The sequence below is a fragment of the Centruroides vittatus genome, unplaced genomic scaffold (genome assembly GCF_030686945.1).
Source record: "Centruroides vittatus isolate TY-2023 unplaced genomic scaffold, ASM3068694v2 scaffold_944, whole genome shotgun sequence".
NCBI lineage: Eukaryota > Metazoa > Arthropoda > Arachnida > Scorpiones > Buthidae > Centruroides > Centruroides vittatus.
In genome coordinates, this window is record NW_027122722.1 from 859425 (window position 1) to 881892 (window position 22468).

Here is a 22468-nt window from a genome sequence, read left to right on the forward strand (position 1 = left end):
ACCGTGTATTTAAATTGTTGGAGAGAAATTGGAAGAATACTTTTTTCTTTTTTTACTTTTTTATTTCACACTGATCCAGTTATTGTTGCATGGCTAAAGCATCTACTCTGAGTAATCTGTCATTTCTTGAAGAACAAAATGTTTGATGCTTTTTCTCTGGCAGAATTCCAATTACTTTCTCCCAAAGCTTGCCACAAATTTTTAGGTGACTGCTATTTTGTATTTTCCACATCATTATTCATACATGCCAAAATTTGTTTACATGATATTAAAATTGAGGAAAGTATAAAATTTTAAATTATTGAACAGATGGTAATAAGTGCCATTTAACAAGTGTAAGATCTACTTAATGGAAATGTCTAATTAAACTTTGTTAGCATTTCTATAATCGTAAAGAGAAAAACAGCCAATATGAAAGATGTCAAGCGTGAAATGTCGCGGGCCCAGGGTTCTGCATTATTGTTTTTTTGATCGGAGGACTTTAACATGGGAAACATTCAGCCACTTATTTTAATGATTTCTTCGAACTATGATTATTAATATGTTTCGATAATTTAATGTTTTTCTTTTGCAAAGTCTCGATTATTGTGACTGTTTCTGTATCCGGGACAATTTTTATATCAAACAGGCGGAGTCGCGAGAACGGCTACTCGGACAGCGGAGGAGACGGACCGCCTCCGGCCAAGAGACACCAACCTCTACCCAGTCCAACGCTAGGATCAAGAATGAGTCCCGCAGCCGGTCCCAACCATGGACCAGTCGGAATGAGCTTCCGTTTTGATGACCCATCCGTCGTGTACAGAGAGAGGGAAAGGGATCGTTACGAACGTTACGAACGTTATGAGCGTGAGTTCTATAGACCATATTATGGTTAGTTTGCACGGTTTCTTTTTCCCCCTTTTTAGCATCTGTCAATAATAGGTATATATTAATAGTATTTTACTGAATATTTTTTAAAATTAAATTTCTGTTATTTTTTCCTTTACTCTAAAGTGTGTTTCATTTTTTTTTTGTGGTATTTTGTAATTTTTCTTTTTCAATCTACTTTGTTTAGTTATATTAGTAATAAATTTTTCATTCAGATTAAAAAAATTAACTGCACTGCATGAATTTCTCTATTTGCACTTACCTTTATTAACTCTATTATGTGTTTAATTTAATTAAAAGAACATTTTAAACTTATTTTTATAAGTATTTAAGATTACATTAATTACAAGTATATATTTAAATTGTTCCAAGTGAATAAATTACACAAACTATAATAAACAATAGAATTGAATACATGTAAATTAATACTTTATCAAAAGTGTAAGTGTATTAACGTTTAAGATTATTTATAACTAAAAATAAAAAATTTATTAGTAAAACTTTATTTATATAATATCAAAAGTTTAAGTATTTTAATAAAGCCAAATTTTAGAGAAAAACAGAATTCAAGCATTAGAAATCATTTATAAATGATGAAATATGACATATGTATGTATGTATGTATGTAATATGCATATATATACACACACACACATACCCAACATATATATAATAAAAAATATAAATGTATATAACAGAAATTTATGTTAATTTAAAGTTCTGTTATATAAATTTAATTTTTCATATTTATTATATTTTAGTAGAAGAAAAGCTATGATGAGATTTTAATCATAGAACAAAGTTCACAAAAAAATGTTTTAAGACAATAAATTTATATTTTAAACCTTAAAAGTCAAACTTTTGAGAGAAAAATCAATTTATTCCTGTAATATGATGAATATTTAATTAAACTTGTTATTTCTTTTATTTTTTTTCTTTTGCTTTAAATATAAACAGATTTATTTTTTCAAAAAAATAAGAAAAAATCTACACATTGACAACTAGGAGATTCTTAACATGCATCTTTCTCAAAACATGCAAGTTGTGATGACTAATCTTGCATTTGTTCTGCATAATATCGCAAACAATAACTTTGCATTTTATTCTGTGAGCAATTTGTTCTCATAACCTTAATATTCATTAATTAACTGTTAATTATTATCATTTAATTATATTATAATAATCATTAATATTCAAGTATTTATTCTTGTTCACTTTTACTTTTTTGTACAGAAACATAAATCAGCACATATCATTATAATATTGCAATAAAATACAGTTACATTTTAATCATTTGACTTGATTATCTCAAAATGTTTTTAATTTTACTATTTTGTTTCAAAGAACAATTCTAAAATATAATCATTACATAATATTTTATTTATTCAAATAATAAAATATTTAAATATTCTTTAGTCACAATGCTTCAATAATTGAATGTAGAGAAAGATACATATTACCACCCTTCGAAGCTGTTAAAGCAATGTTCTATTATTACTTATATACAAATATTTAGCTACATATATTTGCACATATTGATAAATTATATAATCAAACTAGGAAGACTTACAGCAAATTATCATCTAATTAGGTGAAAAAATTTAATTTTCATTATAAAACTATTAAGACATTATCATATACTTAGCATTTTTCAAACCTTTTATATAATATGGATTTTTCTTTAACATATCATCATTATATTATGTAAATAATAATATCTGTATTTTTCATACAGGCACTTTACATAGAGACTATAATGAGGAGAGGGATATGGAAGACGAATGGAAAAATATTCACACGGTAAGAATTAATTTGTTAAAATATATTACTTACGTTTCAATATATATTGTGTTAAATACTGTCTTTTCAACATTTATTTTGTTCTTTCTTCACCTTATTTAATTATTATTTACCGAATAGTAAGATATCTGGAAAAAAATATATAAATTCTTAAATAATTCAAATTTCTATAAAATTATATCAGTTTATTATTTTTTCAGAAACAAAATTCAAATAAATTAATTTTATAAATATTTATTTAAAAATTTTAAAGAATGAAAAATGTTTATGCTCATTAGAGCAGAGAAAAATATAAAGTAAACATTTTTTTAACTGGTAAACCACGAGCTTAATAGTTTCATTAAATTCGATACAATTAAAATGGCGAATCATAAAGCCTGGACAAATCTAGTTTAAGTAAATACTAAACAAATAAATCGCAAAAGAATTTTGATAAAATTCTGAATTTTAATTAAATTCAAAAAACAAAATTGAATAGTTTCTCCAAAGACGGTCAACAATGACCAAAAATCTTCTCGTTAATTAAAATCTGTATAGAGACAAAAGAATTGAGGTAAATTTCGTATTAAGCTCGATAAAACACTTCATTAGTTTAAAAGCAAACATCTTCCATTAATGTAAATTAACCAATATTTAAATGCCTATTTATCATGTGGATGATTTCTTCATTATAAAGATATTATTATAAAATTTTAAAAATTAATACAAAACTTTTATTATATTCGTAATTAAAAATTTCTTGTAATTTATAACTGTAGTATTGGCCCACTTTTGAGACTATTAATTGATTTTTAGGAAAAACGAATTTTCTCAAACTGATTTACAATGATGCAGTATTTATATTTATATATTTTTAGATAACACTTCAACTTTAAAACTTCAACTTTAAAACATGCTGTATATTTAATGACTAATTGAAACAATTGGAATTTGGAAATCTTTGCATTGCAAAGCTAGGATTATAAAAGATGTAGGTTTTTCGTCTTACAAATCAGAAAAAAAGATGATAATTTGCAATTAAACTGTCTCCGTGATTCATTTCTGACTATTTTTTTTTACATATAAATAATAAATGATACATCTATTCATCTATAATGAATTTTTAATTTAAAAGTCACATTGGCAAGATTGATTGTTAATTTATTATATAAAAAATTATCTTTGGAAACTCATACAATTTATAATTATTAATTTTTTTTCCTTACCAAATGTACTAAGATATGAGTTTCAGATCTATTGTATGATTTTTAAATTACAAGTTTTTTTTGGTGCATTTTTAATTACATTGTGATCAATATTTTGTATTAGATTAGTAGATTATAAAAATGAGATTTTTACTCAAACTTTCTTGAAGTAAACTATAATTAAATTTTGAATATATGATTAAGACTTTGCTAGTTAATTCTGCAGCTTTTGTGATAAGAAATAATTTTCATTAGTCAAAATAATTTCTGTTGTAATTAATAAACTGTTACCATGGTGTTTTCAAGACATGTTCTTACATTACAAAACTTTAGAGTGTTAGATTACAATTAGCTAACTTCACACATACAAAAGTATAAATGATTATATAAATATATCATCCATTATATCACTGTAATTATCATATTTATTTTTTCTTTTGAGCTTTTAGTCAATTTTGATGATGATTTTCACAAGAAAAGAAATGATTTGAAGAATATACTTAATGAAATAGTATATTAATTACTGTATGTTTATATATATATATGCAAACTCAAACCAGTACTGGCAATAAACTGGTTTTTGTTAAACCACAATTTTAGCAAAAACTGAAAACTGGTTTAGAACTTGCATAAAATCAGGTATTATTGTGTTGATATTTTTACTTTTAGTTGATGCTTGTTTTAAGATAATTTTGCATAAATGATGCCCTACCAGAAAATTTCATTATAATGTTACAACTTGTACACCCAGGGCTGTAACAACATATAGGTGGACCCCTAGGCTTTCGAGTATTTTGGCCTCCTCTGGCACTTCAATCTTCCCTCCAACTACAGCTGACAGCCTGACACTGGTACAGTGGGTGCTAGAGCACAGTACATAGAGCTACTTTTGTGTATTTTTATAAAACAGTATTAGTCTCTTTTTTTAATATATCTTCCCAAGCTACAGATTCACCATTTCCAGGGCACTAGGCATGTACCTAGTGTTCCCAACTGTTAAAATAGCCCTGTATACACATCATCCATCCAGAACATTTTAAAAATAACACCAACTATCATTCACATTTAAATTTGAGAATTAAAATTAATGTGAAAACTAGTGAATTAATTTCAAAATAATAAAGTTTTAAATTCTATTTGTTAAATACTTAGATTCCAGCATTTACCAGCATCAAAGAAATGCTGACCTTTTTGGTAAGAGTAATACATGTTACAGACATATTCATGAATCATGGCTAATATTTACTGTGGTGCTTCATTAATTTTAACTATAAAATATTTAATTATTATTGATATTCAAAAAATTCAATAACAAAACATTAACTCTACTGAATTCAAAGCAGTGTGAAACCAGTTAGGCATCCAACATTCAAAAACCAGCTAACCGATTTCAAGAATTTCTGGTTTTTACTATTAATAAATCAAACAACTTTTATTTCAGAAAGCCAACAATTTTTATTAAACAAAAGAAATGTTTTCAGTCAAATATTTGACCATTTTCAGCTTATAAACATTTATTTAACAGTTACGCGTGATGTAGAACCTATAGCAACATATAGAACATATAAATTATACATATGTATACTATTTTTGTTTCTATAATGTAGAAATTACAATCTTCATTCTTTTAATGGCTTACATATAAGTTCAAATGCTTAATTTTTAAATAAAAATTATTTAAAAAACTAAATTGATTTATTGTTTTAATTCTAAAAACATAAACAGTTTTTAAACTGCAGAATCAACTTATTTATGAGTCAGTGTTTTTAACAAAATCTATTTGCACAATTCCAAATTTTGTTTTAAATTATTCTATGATTTTCATAAGACTTTCCCACTGAGCATTTTAAAAAAATTATAATCACAAATCATCATAAACTTTATTTCAGATTTTTGTTTTTATATAATGTAAATACTTCATTTTCCAAAACAGAATTAAAATTACTTAATTAGTTAATTGTTCAATTTTTTTTTCTATTAATGATCCAATGCAATATAATTTTTATTTATAACAGAGTGCAAAAATTAAAAATATAAATTCAAGACAATTAGCCAACTTGAAATACTTGACAGGATTTCGTCATATTTGTTAAATATAAATTTGCATATCAGCATGTTTCAAAAACTGCAGGTGCACATAAATAATATAGAATCCACTTATTAAAAGATTGAGCAATAAATTTATGAAAAATTGGATTATTTAGTGAACCGAAAATCAAATAGACGTTAGGCATTTAAACCAACTCTATTATTAATCGATTAAAATCTTTTGAACAAACATATTTTTGCACATAAAGAACTATATTATTATTTCACAACTGTCAAATAAATTCAAAGCAGCAGACTAATTTTAATGATTGGTATTTAAGCTTTTCTTTTGACATTATCAGAATTATAATTTCTGTCTAGACTTATAAAAAAAAATATTATATAGAATTCATGTAAACATCTAATAGATTGATATAATTATTTCTTTTCTTTACAAATTCTCCTATATTACAAAAATTTTCTTTTTTTTTTATTTGTTTAAATGTTTAAACTCATTATTAATGATTTAAAATAAAATTATATAAAGTAATATATTTAAGACAAAAATATAGTTAAATGTAACTTTTTCCATACTAATTACCTGAACGGTTTGCTAATATTATATTTCTCTGTTTATTATATTTATATGAAAACATATTGAAATTATCTTTGATGTAAGCACTTTCATTAACATTACATCTTATAAATGGTTTAGCATTTCGTGATAACTAAATTTATTAATTTTAATATATAGAGGAGGTATCTTTGTCTATTTAACATAAACATGTTTGATGATTGATTAACTATACATAAATATTAAATATATAATTTTAATCTATAATAATTAGTGAATCAATAAATTATTTTCAATTTTTCTTTGTGTTCATTCAGTTTATATTTGTATTACATTATTTTATATAAACTTCTAGTCCCATAAAATTTAGAGAAATTCAATGAAAAAATTGAGATTATAATCAATAAAATTTAATTCTTATGATTTATTTTTGATTTTGAAACTAGTTAATTTCAATTATTCAAATTCTTCTAATTTATAATTTATGAATTACATATAAATTGATAAATTACATTCCATATAAATCTCTAAATTTACAATTTATAAATTATTTTAAATTATTTCTAGCAATGCATAGTTAACATTACAGATGCTTTTCAAACATAATTTTCAAACTATAGGACAATGTACCGTACCGTATATATGTAAAATGTACTTTACAAATGTACTTTGCAAAACTTATTCTATAAATCTAATATGCAGAATATACTCCATCTGCTACTATAATTCAATAGTTTTTTTCTTTTTAGATTGTAAATATTATATTTTTTTTATGCCTCCAAAGGGTTGCTATATCTGCTAAAGCTTTTCTCACTTTTAGTAAGATTGTTCATTTATTTAAATGTTTTCTATGTTCTTCAAAAATTCTCAAACTTCAAATTGATAATTAAAATTTATTATTTTAAAAATTAATTGCAAAATTACAACTCTGGATTCTTTATTACTGTTATTTCTTAACTAAGTATCTATTATATAATGCAAACTATTCAACTTGAAAAATGTAAGCTCATAATTTTAAACACCAAAGAATTACTTAGATGATAAAGATAGTAAATTTCAACTGTTTATGTGAAGTTTGAAGGGTTTCTGTTGAAGGTAAAAGATGCCAAAAATGTTTAGACAAATAAACAATCATTCAATAGTGCTTCTAGAAGTGGAAAAGCTATGTCAATTATTATAAGAAATTACACATAGTCTCTCAGTAAACTACTTTATATCTATTAATTCTCTTTTTATAAAATATATACTAAAACTGAAAAAAAATGATGAAATATTTTAGATGCTAAACTGCATTCTGGGCATGGTCGAAAAAACAAAACGGGCCCTGGCCATTCTCCAGCACCGGAGCCAGACGGAAAGACAAGATTACATTTCTTGGGGGAGAAGACATTTGGATGGAATGGACTTTGACATCAAAAAGAGAACAAGTGACATCATGGCTCAGTACAAAACGGCCGAAGAGAGAGTTTGTGAAGTCAGGAGACGAGCAGGTAGAGTGACATTTTAAATTTGGATTTCGATAATAATAGTACATTTAAATTTAAAAGACAAACAAAAAAATAATTAAAATATTTTAAAAAATTTCAATAATCATTATTAATTTAACAAAAGAGCTGTTTGAATATTTATACACATGTATATGCATATCATTAATAAATCTCTGCTATTATATGAATTAAATTATAAAATTCTTTTATAACTATAAAAATCCAAATGAAGATATCATATAAGCAATGTTAATATTTATTGTTTTTAGTAAATCAAAGTATATCTAATGTTACTAAAAACTGTTCAATCTTTTAATTAAAAATAATTTAAAAACAATTTTAAATACAAGTAACCCACTTTCCTGTCAAATGTAATTGCCATGTTAAAAAAAGTTTTGTTTCTCATGCACCAAAATTAAATTTGTAATCTAGACAACATTCATTTATATATTGAAATCTGTTTAGATAAAAATAAGATTTTGTGTTCAGGAACATTGGATATAGAAAAATTTTAGGTCATATAAAACCATACAGCAACTAGAATAATATTTAAAAACTGTCATACGATGTTGAAACATTATAAAAAGAGAGAAAATTTAAATTTCTGAAAAGAAAGGGAATAAATGAAATATACTGCTAGAGCAAATATACAGTAAATAAAAAAATAATAAAATGTACAATCTAAAAACATTCTGAAATTATACTGTAAGCTTCTGTATTTCGGAAAGAATTCATTTTCATAAGTAATACAAATTGATCAATATAAGTATGTACAGATAATAAGTATAATACAAGTATACAGTATAATGGTGTCAAGTAATTTTTGTTGTAAAATAGATTTTAAAATCTTTGAAATTGTGATGCTTTATATCATTATTACTTTATTCTAAGAGTTTATGTTATAGCTACTTATTATCACACACATGATGAATTGACAAAATTGAATTCACTTTCTTTATTCTTTCTTACAATTAGATCAGATCACATCATATTCTGTAACTTTTATGCTCCCTTGTGTTGCAAACAATCTGCTGGATTTTATTGGGTTATATTTTTTTAGGTTACTTTAATAATCAGAAGCAAAACAATTTGTCTAGAGCTAGGCATTTAGAGTCCCACTCTGAGCCAATTATTTTCTTCCAGAATATTCTAAAATTAATTAATTCCGTCTTTTTAAAGCTGCTAGGGGAGGAAACCAAACACAATTGATTTATTGGAAACATTTTTGACTCTATATGGTCAACTTCAGCCAGAAGGTTCTTTTACAAACTTACAAACAATATTAATGAATGTGAGAATTCAAATAAAACTTCTATAGAACTTTTCATTTTTAAAAATTTGATTATAAAGAATAGAATATCTGTAGAATTTCCGTTTTTTAAGTTTTTAAAATATAGAATATTTTAGAGAATACAATAATAGATGTACAAATAATGTTAATAAAAACTAAATTAAAAAATGAAAAAATATCAAGTTGACAACAATTTTATCCTTTTGATTAACCAAGAGACATCACTCTGTTGAGTACAGATTTCCAACATTCATTTAAGTCAGCTGCGTAATTTGCATTTAGTATATTGAGATGCAGATATATACTTGTTCTAAAACTCTGATTGGCAATCCTTTTTCCCATTCTTTTATTAATATTGGTTTTTATCATAAAAACACTTTCCAATGAGCTTACCAAGTTACCGAAGTGGATATCTCCAATTGCAGAGTTTTCATTGACCAAGTGTTCTTTAATTCTTTTATGAAGTGACTTGGTAGTAGAACCATACAAGAAGTTCTTATAACAATAATATTTGCCATGCTTGTTTAATTGCGGAGCATAAATTCTAGACTTAAAACAGAAATCCACTGTCTTTATCACTGCATAGAATATGCATTACTGTAGGTAATCTTATAATGTCAGAGTTAAAAAATATTGATTTTTCTTGTGTACTTAGGAGCTACTTTGAAGCTGATTCCATAGAGTAGAAAATGTTTCCAATAAATCTATTTGTGTTTGGTTTCCTCAATTAGCAGCTTTAAGAAAAAGATAGATAATAAATATGGTGCCAAGTTTTGCTTATTATAAAAAGTCTAAATTAAATTTAAAAATTAATTTATTTCTAATTATTAAATTCTCCAGGAGATGGCAGCATAACCATCCACTGTACCTCTAGACAAATTGCTTTGTTTCTAACTATTAAAGTACAGTACTCTTAAAATATAGTCCAATAAAATGCAACAGATCATTTGGCAATGTTACATATTATCTATCATAAGGATATTAAATAAAAACATATCTTCAAATAATTAAGACCCTATGTGTTGCTTAACTTCAAAATTTTGTTTTAGTTAGAAATGTGTAAAAGTTATTAATATACATTTCTCCTATGTAATATGATGGGCTAAGTTCCAGACTACCATCAATGGCAAAATACAACTTTTTTCATTAGACAATGCACATAAAACCTGACAATATATTTATACTATCATTAATTTCATTAAGCATGCAAACATACTAACTTTAAAAATGCAAAAGTAAAAATACAATCAATAGAAAAATCTCCAGAACTTCTAAGAGCAAGGCAAGTGCCAAAAATAATAAATAAGAATATAATTGAATAATGCCATAGCTAAGCACTGTAAATCAAGATATATCTGTATTTAATATAATAAAAACTGCAATAGCTAACACTATAACATTATTTTGTATATTCAGAGCATATTATTATCAATATCCTTACATTAAATAAATGCAAGAAAAATTTAATTAAATCTAAACGAAATTCAATAAACTTTTTTTATCCTCATAAAAATTTGGAATCTAAAACATTATTATTACTCAGAATGAAATTTGAACTAAGCAATAGAACTTCTGCATAATACCAGTTGATAATATTTATATTTATTTACGTATTCATTCAAAATAAGCTCAGTTTTAATATCAAAAAGCAATGTTTTAATAAAAATACATGAAATAGATAGCATTAAACTATATAAAAAGCATATTGAAAACAACAGAATAAATGTGCTAGAAAATAATCTTAATTTTGCTTTAGGAAAATATCACACACAAGAGTGTTAATCAATCATTATATGTTTCTTAAAAGTTCTAGTTTAAATCAAAATGCTGAATTTGTAAACTGGAAAAAAGAACAAATCTTTGATAATAGAATATATTTTTAAGCCAGGGGCCAGTGTTTCATAACATTAACTGGAAAACACACCTGTAAGTGATAGAAAATGCTAGCCTATTAAAGAATTTTCTGTTAAAGTTGTGTTTTCCAACAAAATAGTTTAAGATAAAAGTATGTTTGAATTATAGGTATTGACCTATCATAATTTTGTGTGGATAACCTATGGGTTACCTGTGTTTGAAAGGGGTGCGAGTTATGCAATTTGGTGGGTTATGTGCCAATTTTAAATTACAGAAAATAATTTTAATACTAATTGAGCTACAGTTTGAAAAAATGGTAGACTTATAAATTCCCACTGTCATCTGTCCATCCATCTGTCTTTTCTTAATCTTGAGAATGGAGTTAAATAGACAAAATCCCAGACCAGATATGGAAACCTTAGAGGCAGGAGATCCCAATTAACTATATTCAAACTTCTGATGCAAACCAGAAGTTACATTATTTCAATTAAAAACTTTACCCCTGAAAGCAGTTAATAGATGACTGGCACAACTGTATTGTTAAAGGAAAAGTATGATGTACAGGGGCAAGACACTACAGTAGTAATTTGAGGTGGAGAGCATATATGTTAAGTTAAATAAATTTAAAATATGATTAAAAATTGCAACCTGGCATTGTGACAATATCACAATAAATAATTGCTCATAATAAAATCATTTCCAGTTTAATTTTTTTTAATGTTTCTCTTATTATTATTACTGGACAAATGAAATCAGTCACAAAATAAAAATGATAATTGTATTTATTTATTTTTACACTTAATTTACATTAGGGACAGTTCATAAAACACCTGTAATCGAATTACAGGGGTGGCCAGTGAGTACAGGGGTGAATAGATTTCTACATTAGAGCTTAAAAAATAAAGTAGAAAAAGGTAATGCCATCTTTATTTTTGAATTTGTTAATTATTATTTTGAATTAAATTGGGTATACTATAGATTACCACCTATGGAATTTCAGGACTTTGAATATATTTCTGAACTGAGGGGACTGAGACGAGTTCAACAATACCCTACTTTTGGACCAGAGACGAAAAATAAGAAAGTTATCATACTTTTTCCAGTGATTGCATGATGATTGGATTAAACACGGGATAGGCTCTCTCTGCTAAGCCTATCATGTGTTTAACAGGCAGTCTGGCAAGTTGGCCATATAATACCCTCAACAGAGGCAGATGTTGATCCACAAGCACACTGATCGTCTGCAGTTAGAGTTAAGTCCTTTTCGCACACCCTCACGCTCCTCGACCTCAGGGCCTATGGCTCTTCAGCCGCCGACATGCTTGCTATCGCTCGTGGTCGGCTAGTACTACGCACTGCTATCGCAGCTTGTCCAACAAACCTAACCTATCCCTCCGGGAGATGATCGTCACCACTAGGTGGTGGGAAAATCTGAAATGGAATGGAATGCACTGTGAAAGGCAAGAAATTGTAAATATTATAACTTTCTTATTTTCGGTCTCCAGTCCAAAAGTAGGGTATCATTGAACTTGTCTCAGTTTCCTGAGTTCAAACGTATACTCAAAGTCCCAAAATTCCATAGGTGGTAATCTATAGTACAGCCATTAAATTTAATAATTATTAAATTTAATTCAAAACTTCAATAATTTTTGTAATTATTAGTCAATGTTAGTATAAGATGACAGTCTATTCACTTACCTTTTAAAAAAAATTATTTTTTGTTAATTATTAATACTTAACCAAATTATAGTCTGGAAAATCCAGAAAATAATATGATTATTATAGAATATTTAGGCTTGGTTGTTTATTTATATCTACAATTATTTGTTAACAGAAATAAGGAAACAGAAAAAGCAATATTTTGATGCTTGAGATGGCAAATTCTAAACTGCATACCAGTAATTATCTTGCTTTTGACAGTCATCCGGAGGCACAGGGTATATGGTGAGGCAGGTTAAAAGTTTTATTTTTGTTTTTGCAATTTTCCACAGGGTGTACGTCATCACAGGTTATCCACACAAAATGCTAAAAGCACAAAAATTGAATAAACCAAAAATTTGCTTATTTTATGTAATCATTTAAAATTTTAGGTATCTGCTTACAGTCCCAAATACAATGCATTGAATATAATAGGAATATTCTTAATTTTGCAATTTTTCAATAATAAAGTTATGGTTCTATACCCATGGTATTCTTTTAACAGAAATAAAATACCTTAAAAAAATTGTAAATGGTAATAACAAGTAAAATCATCATTAAGTCTAACTTTACAATTTTTTGTAAAACTCATTCCTACCGTCAAAATTAAGCTTTTCACCAATAATTAAAAATATAAAAAGTTTTTAAATAAAATAGCTTAAATTTCTTCTATTGAAAAAGATGTACTTTTTCCCATTTAAAACAGATAGAAATTACTAAATACAGAAGGATACTTTCAACAGAAGTAATTAATTTTTATATCAGTTTTAAATATATATTATTGGCTTATAAAACATTCTATTATATAACTTTATTCACACTAAATGTGCAAAGATATTTTTTTTTTTTTGATATAACCAGAACCTGATCTCTAATAACCAAAACACATCTATAAACTGAACAAGACAAGAATTAATAAAATTACATGATTTAATTCATTAATAAATTACTTCATTTAGCCCAAAAATAATCCAGTTTGTAGATATGTTTTGGCATTTTTAATAATGAAAATATTTATGGGATCCTCATTTCTATATTCAATTCATTTATATTCAAATTTTTAAACTTTAAAAAATTATAATTTTACAACTTGTCTTAAATGTTTAAAAATGTTGATAATATATATAATGCTCTTCTGATTTCCAATGTTTGCAGCACTGAATGCACATATATAATATAACTCTTTTCTTCATTATTATATGTTTTTTTGTAACTGTGGTTTTACTTTTAAAATTAGCAATAAAAATGTATTTTATCTGTACAGTTAGAATTTAGTTAGTATAGGATTAAATTTGTAGATAGATCATAAACAATTGAATTAATTACAAAGATGGCTTTCAAAGAGTTGGAACAACATTCTTTTGGATTCCCTAAGGCTGTTGTTTCATATGATTTCAGTTAAGAAGTCAACTTGTCATCTTACAACAACAAATTAATATATTTAGTATTTGTAAAAATTTATTTTAATTTAAAATGATCTTAACCTTGACTTCTGGTTTAGATTTTTTATTTCAACTTATTGAATATTATATATTATCAATTAATTGAGAATGTGCCAATTATGAATATTTGAATATAATCATATTAAAAAATATCAAAACTTCTAATATGTTTATGCACACATTTTTGAGATTTAAATCACAAAAAAGCTTTCAAAAACAATTCTTGAACATATAGTGTAAAGCACATATTATCATAACAATGTGTTTAATTGTTGCTATGGTAATATAAATAAAACATATTAGAGAGATTTTTGAATTAAGTATGTACTTAGAAGAATATATCAATATCACAATGAAAAATATATTACATGAATAATAGAAATGAAAAAAGGACCCTGTTCTAACTAAAGCAGTCCTAAACATGAAAACTGTCCATGTGACAAGACAAAATTTTTTGAAAAATTGACATCAAATGAGATTTATCATGTCTGATATCTTTCCGATACATGGTAACACTGAAAATACCAATAAATTTATTGGAAAGAATGCAGAAAGTCTTTAATAGTTAAGCATTAGAATGGATATGGAAGAAAAATTAATAACTGATGCATTCCAATTTGATGATTGCTCAAAAAAAATCTTGTATCTTAGAAACAGTCTTGGAATATTTTATTTAAAAAATTACAGAACAATCTTTTCTATCTTTTGTATTTTAAGTTATTTATATTACCAAAGTTATGCTTAGAACAGATTAAGACACAGTCTTACAGTAATGTATTCTTGTTACTGAATGTTCCACAAATTTTAAAATGAAAATTTAAAGATAATTAGTAATTTAAATCTCAGAAAACAGTTCTGTAGTTCAGAAAATTGCAAAATTTTTTTTATTTTAATTTAGATATTTAAACTTCATAGTTTAAATAAATCTATATTCATACTTTTCTCTTTGCAAAACCATTAATTCATTTTAGAAAATAATTTGAAATTTTGCTTATTCAAAAACATATTATCTCCCTATTATTCTCTCAGTATGAAATGTTAAATGCACTAAATATAAACTCATTAATAATGAATGGAAGGTTTCACACTCTTTTTAATTTAAAACTTTCAAAACAGTTCATTATAAATATGCAATCTTTCACATTATTAAAATTACATCTGAATGAATTAAATTTAAGATGCCAATTATTAAGAAATATAAATAAAACTTGAACAATTTTTCTTTAAATTATAGAAAACAAAAATCTGTTCAAAATGCTACTCCAAGCAGATGATTGTGTAAAATCCTCCCTTCATATTTGTTTTCAACTGTTTTATTTTATCAGTATTTAGAAGAATGTAGAATTTAAGATATTTAATTAAAAAATATTCAATTTGTAAAAATTGACCAAAAAATCCATTGCAAAATACTCATCAGTTTTGATTTAATAAAAATACTTTTATCAAACTTTAATGCTCATAATATTATATCGGTTTATAATTGGGTATTCAGTTACTCAGTTACTAAAAGTTAGTTATTAACAACAAGTATTACAATGTAATTCTGTAATCATTGAATTGGTAATGATATTCATTATAATAATTTTGTTTGTGTAGGATAATTTAAAATACATTTATTGACAAAAAAGTTATGCATCAAGGAGGAGGTATTGGAATCAAATGTAATGATAATGGTAATAAGTCATTACAATACAATGGCAAAGTGACAATTTCCTGTATAGCAACAGTACAATTTAAAGGAACATTGTAAAACCTTCTCTTGGCAAGAAACATTCAACAATAAGGTTTAAAATGGAAACACACAGGCACTGTATGCTACTCTGCATCAGATTTGTTTACAGATGTTGCAACTGCTGTTCCAGATTCTTCTCACTCAATAGATGGTCTAAACTGGCATCACATTTGGTCCCATAAATGCCTGAAGGGAGAAAATCTGAAGGCTGGGCTGGACAAGCAAGTATGGTAACATGAAAAAGACATTCCTGGAAAACCCTAGATGTGTATGACCAAGCATTATCTTGCTAGAAAATGTCTCTTTACAGTCATGCCATGAAAGGCAATGCAAGGGTGCAAGATTTCCTTAATGTAAGCTGTGTTATCAATGTCCTTTGCAATATTACCAGAAGTGATTGATTGTCATGTGTCAGCAGTGGAGACACTGTACTTGTCAATAGTAAAGGTGGGAATGAAGCACTGAATGGCCTACCATACTAACATGATGGTCATCCATTCCCAAACAGAACTGAGATTCATCACTAAAGACAGGCAGTCTTTAGCAGTCTATACTTTTCCATAAAGGCACTGCTGCAAATGAAGCCAGTGATGTTGGGTTGCTAATAGTAGAACATTTAGTAGTTGCCATATGTACAAATTTTCCTCTGCTAAATGCCTGCCAATGGTATCTAAAGAGATAGGATCCTGTGGCAAGGCTTCTACCAGTCTTTGGATGATGGACAAAACTGCCATTACAAGTGTTTGTTTTTGTCGTATCATTTCTCCTGGTGATCTGCCTAGAAAATCCAGGGTCTGCCCAATGTATCCACTGCTTCAACACCTTACAGTCAGGATGGAGGAATGTACATGGTGAGCAGTTTGGCAAAACAGCTATCTTGCTTCCCCCAGCCTAATGATGTGGTCTTTGTCAAACTCCATCAATTGTGCATAATGTCTTTTATTGCATTGTACAGGCATGTCTAGCATTTGAAGACCTCCAAACAGCAGGTATACCAAAAAATTCTAAAGACTGTGAACCTCTGCAAGCCTGTGAACCTTTTATAGGATACTGGGACAATTTTAAGAGACTCTGGTTGCATTACCTGGTGTGCAATTGGACTATAATTGTAATCATTTAGAAAGCAGTCTGAGATATATTTGCATGCAATGTTTTGCAGTAATCAGACAATTCTATCTGGATGCATAACTTTTTATCAATGAGCTTAATTAATAACGATCAACCAATGCCGAATTATCGGGCTAGCATATGGCTACAGTAATATAAATAATTTAAGACAATTTGGTACTAGAGTTAGGCGTTAGGCGCCATCTCTTGCAAGAGTCTAAATTGTCTTAAATTATTTATATTACTGTAGCCATATGCTAGCCCGATAATTCGGCATTGGTTGATCGTTATGTATAACGGGCTAGTAGTTGTTTATTTATATAAGCTTAATTAATTTTAACAATCTAAATTTGGTGATATAGAATTCTAGGTTCATAAATTATCTTTGATTTTATTATAATTATACACATATAATAAAATACTCATTTGATAAAATATACATACTTAGGATATGTTGTAGAAGGCAATGGAAATGATTTAATGTTTAGAGGCTGATTTGTTTATTTAATCTCTTAGCGGCTGAAACAATGATGAAACTACCACTCATCCAGAGACAACCACCTCTTCTTGCACCTCCGGAAGAAGCCGTAAATGAAGTGAAAAGGCAGGCGGTTGCGGAGTTCCAAAAAGCGGTGTCGGTGGCAGAAACTAAAGCCAGTGAACTAGTGGCCGTCGAAAAGAGCAAAGATGGAACGGCTGCTGAGCGAAGCTAGACGTCAGGCAGCCGAAGAAGCTTTAGCAGCAATTAATCAACAGGAAGATTCCACAGAGGTAAAAAATAAAAGCTATATTTTGATTTCGATATTATAAATAAATTTAATAATTGATGAAATTAAATGCGGTACTTTTCAAGAATGTTTTAGCTGCTACTTAAGTTTAAAGTATAAGTATAGTTAAGTTTAAAGTATTTTAAATTATGGACATTACATTAAAATTAGTGTTTCATAGATAAATTTGAAAATAGCTTAACATATGAAATCTATTAAAAAAGTTAGGAAAATTTATTCTTATCTTTTTAATTTACCAAAGTCAGGTATTTTTGTAAATTATATTAAGAATATAAAAATTTGATAAAACCACAATAAAATCCATTATTATCCTTTTACTTTCTTGACCTTAATAACAATAAATTGATTTTAAAAGACTTTAAAATCTTTACTTTATGTTATTTTCTTTAGATTTTTTATAAATGCATTTTGATCTTCCGATCCTCATCAATAAATGACACAGATAAGAAAACTTGAATGTAATGAAGAAATTGAGTAAAGCAGCATTTGGAAAAATTTGTTCTATGAAATGTATTAACATACTAATGAGGTTCAGTATTAACATTTATGAGAAAACTAAAAAAAATAGCATAAAGTAATGATTTTAAAGTCTTTTAAAGTTTATTGCTATTAAAGTTCACCTCGGATGAAAAGTCAGGAAAGTAAAAGGACAACAATGGATTTTATCATGGTTTTATCAAATTTTTATAGCTTAACATATCTTTTAGTTCATAGTTTGGAAGTTTCAAGTTATAAATTTTAAAATAAGCAAATTTATTTAAAACTTTAATTACATTTTATGAAATTATATTTTTGCAAATATTGTATCATAAAATCCTGAATTGCTTTGTTTCCCTTAGACATGTTGGAACTGTGGCCGCAAGGCAAATGAAACATGCAGTGGATGTAACGTTGCCCGATACTGTGGTGCTTTCTGTCAACACAAAGATTGGGAAAATCATCATCGAGTCTGTGGTCAGTCAGCTAATCTAAATGTTGGCACAACATCTGTGACACAAGCAACAACTGGTGGGACATCGGCAATCACACAAGTGACCGGAAGCACGGTACTGAAAAGAAGTCCGAGTCCTACAAGAACTGGTTCGATCGATATCAAACCCACTCCCGAAAATAAACATTAAAATGTTCATGCTGCATGGCTAATTATTTCTGTTTCATATTCATTGCTGATGATTTCATTGCTCACATTTCAATCTCTATAAAGAGAAGACTTCAATATCATTGGTGTTCATCGGATGGTCATTGAACTCATTATTGTGATGCAGCATTGTAAATAGGAAAAAGTAAAGCAAGTTCCTGTAGCATCGAGTCGTAGGCTGCACTGTATTTCCACAGAACTGCAATTCTGACCATAGAAATTTTTATTTGTTGTCATATTCAAACTAAGACAATTTATGTGCTATATCATTCATTGTAGTGCAGCATGTTTATTGTATAATAATTTCGTTGCACATTTTCATTCACTAGTCATTATATCAGATAACATAAAACATTATTCACTTGTTTATTTAAGCAAGCACCCGTAGACTTTACCTAACAAATCTAGTGGATCTACGGGTGCATTCTAGTCACCAACCATTCGAATTGTGCAGTGATTGTTAACGGCAGCTGTTGTACGTTGCCTTAAAACAACGGAAAATATCCTAGCAGTAAGTTTTGTTTTGTTTCTCTTTGTTTTTAAATGTATGGTCTGTTATCAATGTCCTAAAAGATCTTAGATGTCATTAAACATACCAAATATTTATATTCGGCTAAGTAGGTCAAACAACTAGGTTTTTGCTGCTGTTTTCCAGAAATAATGACTTTTGTTATTTTAATAGAAACCTTTTATTTTTATTTAGTTTTCAAATACTATGTATCAACTGAAGGTATGGCTGACAACTCCACTAAGTTATATTGTTTGATATTATTGAATTAAAAGTTGCAGACATTCAACTTTTAATATAAATAAATATATATATATATAATATATATATGTAATTTAATTATATATGTTTTGATAAAATAGATAACTAAATTCTTTTAATTCTAAAACATAAAATTTGAAAATGAGATAAAAAATGTGAATGATAATGTTGAAAATTTGTAGTTATGTATTTGCATCTCTTTATAGAGAATGCAAATTGTAAAAGCTGTGATATTGTCAGCTAATTCTATAAAAATTACAAATTCTCATCATTATTTAAGTATTCTCAATTTATAACAATAATATATTGAAAAAATATATCTCGTTTAATTAAAAATTATTAGAATTTCATTAATAAAATTATGTGTAAATTTATACATTACTTCTTTGATTCATGTTTAGGCTAAGCCACAATAAATATTTCTCATATTTGTTTAGGCCATTTTATTTTAACATTAAAAATGATTAAAAGAATTTTGTTACTATTTATAAATATACCAAAGATAAAAGAGATGTTTACTAGCTTACCTAGAATTGTTATGTATCAATGTTGAATTATATTTTTAGTTTCTAATCTTACTGATTTTAGAACAATGAAAATTTTCTATTATATAGCTTATGCAATAGCTAACAGTATTAGACAATATAATTTAATGCTATATTGTAGCATGTTAAAATAAATTAATATATTATGTATAAATATCCACCAACTGTAAACTCTCTGAAAATACAAATGGAACAAGCAAGAGTGCAATAATGTCATTTCATTGGCCAAGCATTACCAGTATACGTTTATAAGGGATTCAAATTGAGAAAAGTGCAAAAAGAAAAATCGTATCTAGTCAATTTAAAAGACTAACTTGCTAAATAACTGTAATTCTTATTCTGACTTTTACTCAAAATTTGGTCTCGAAAACTCATTTGTCAAACTAATATTTTTAAAGCAAAAGGATGAGCAGTTGAATTTGATTTTAAAAATTTTTAATTAAATAATTTCTGCAAAAATTTTACTACTTAGTAAATTGCCATATAAATATCAGAAGTACAAATCTGACTGAAATTCATTATTATAAATATTACTATTATATTACAGCAAATAGTTTGAATTCATTCTTTAGAATTTGTGTATAATAAACAACAAAGTATCACTTTAACATACCTGAGTGTTTATAATGTCGGTTATTGAGAAATGTGAAAAACTGAATGACAAATTAACTTGTACAAAAAATTTTATTTTCAAATGTTTACATAAATTATGTCAATAGCTCAATTTATATTCTCATAGTTAATATATAGTATATCAAAACAAATATTTACATTACCAATGAAGTCTCTAAAATTGTATATTTTTTTTAACAGCAGGATTTTTTACAACTTCATTTAATTGGAAACAATGTTAAATTTTACTACAACTAAACATGCTCTCTCCTTTTTGTGCCATATATTTAGGTAAAATTGGCCATGTATATACTTGTTCCATAAATTTATCTCAACATCTCAATATGTTTTGCTATTCTCTTATACCTTTTGTATATTTTAATACCTCTCCAACTGCATGATATTATTTCTTTTCAATATACTTGAATATTACCTGATATTTGTGATATTAATTGGAAATTATACTTCTAAGACCTTTAAGAGATTAATTAATATATTTATAAACATATTTTGAGTTTATTTGAAACCAAAGAGTGGGAGTGGAGCCATACCATGTCATTGTTTTTGCCAAATTTCCCATTTTAGTTACCATCTGTTGGATTAGATAAAACCATACTTGCAGCAAAGCGAAGCTACCTTATACCAGCCGGTAGCTATATTGTAGAAAAAATTAAAGCTGGCAGGGTAAAATAGTCTAGTTTATGACTGTGTGGAGTTGCTTTAAGTTTCTCATCACAGTAAGCTCATTTGTTTTGTTTCCTTATATAATAAGTTATATAAATATGTTGTTTTAATTTAAAAAATTCCTCGATCCTTATTTTTTATCTTAAAAATTGGGTATTATATTACAGGGTCAACCAAAGTAAATAAAAAACAAAGTGTCAATTTACTTTTTAATTTAATTTTTTGAAATTGTTTTTGGTTTTGATATGGTAAGTTGGTGTCCTAACAAGACAATAAAAGCTGTTTATAAACGCTGTGTTTAATGCATTCGTGAATAACTGTCTACAGAGTTCGATCTCTGGCTGCTGTTGTATTTAGAAACATTACCATAGACACTGTACAGTTGTGTGTATCAAACCTGTCTGTGCACAGAGCTCTCAGTTAACTGTTTGTAAACATATATGTATCTGTTTTGTATGGGACATTCAAAGAAGTCTTAATTTGTAAAAATGTTATCTATTCAGTATTTATTTAAAAATAAAGTGTTACAATCAGAAATGATAGCTACTTACTTCTCTTATTTATCCTGCATGCTTCCATTTGTAAATAAATTTAATTTTCACATCTTCAAAACTGGTAAATAAATTCCCAAAACACTGGATTAGTCACAATTACTGTACATTCTAAATATGAAAAGAATAAACAAGTTTTTAGAAAAATCAAACATTAATGCACTTATATGTAATAAAACAGTTAAAACACACTTAAATAGTTTAAGTTAGTCTTCATATCTATTCAACCTATCAATATATAGTCAGACTGTATATTGATGATAAAATTATTTTATTGCTAATTGTATTGCATATCACAAAATGATGAAAGACCTCAA

General features: G+C 26.8%; 1 protein-coding gene and 1 long non-coding RNA gene across 2 annotated transcripts in view; one reads left to right on the plus strand and one right to left on the minus strand.

Moving 5' to 3' along the window:
* Positions 1–22137, plus strand: part of LOC136990515 (protein CBFA2T1-like) — a 43083-nt gene extending 20946 nt beyond the window's left edge. The window contains 6 exon segments of the mRNA XM_067288919.1: positions 629–870; positions 2603–2667; positions 7733–7943; positions 17581–17741; positions 17743–17835; positions 18692–22137. Coding sequence (XP_067145020.1) covers positions 629–870; positions 2603–2667; positions 7733–7943; positions 17581–17741; positions 17743–17835; positions 18692–18973 — 1054 coding nt within the window. The 3' untranslated portion in view covers positions 18974–22137.
* Positions 1–22468, minus strand: part of LOC136990528 (uncharacterized) — an 85099-nt gene that overhangs the window by 48083 nt on the left and 14548 nt on the right. The window contains exon 2 of the long non-coding RNA XR_010883071.1: positions 22152–22262. This is a non-coding gene — a long non-coding RNA (uncharacterized lncRNA). The remainder of the gene's footprint in view (positions 1–22151; positions 22263–22468) is intronic.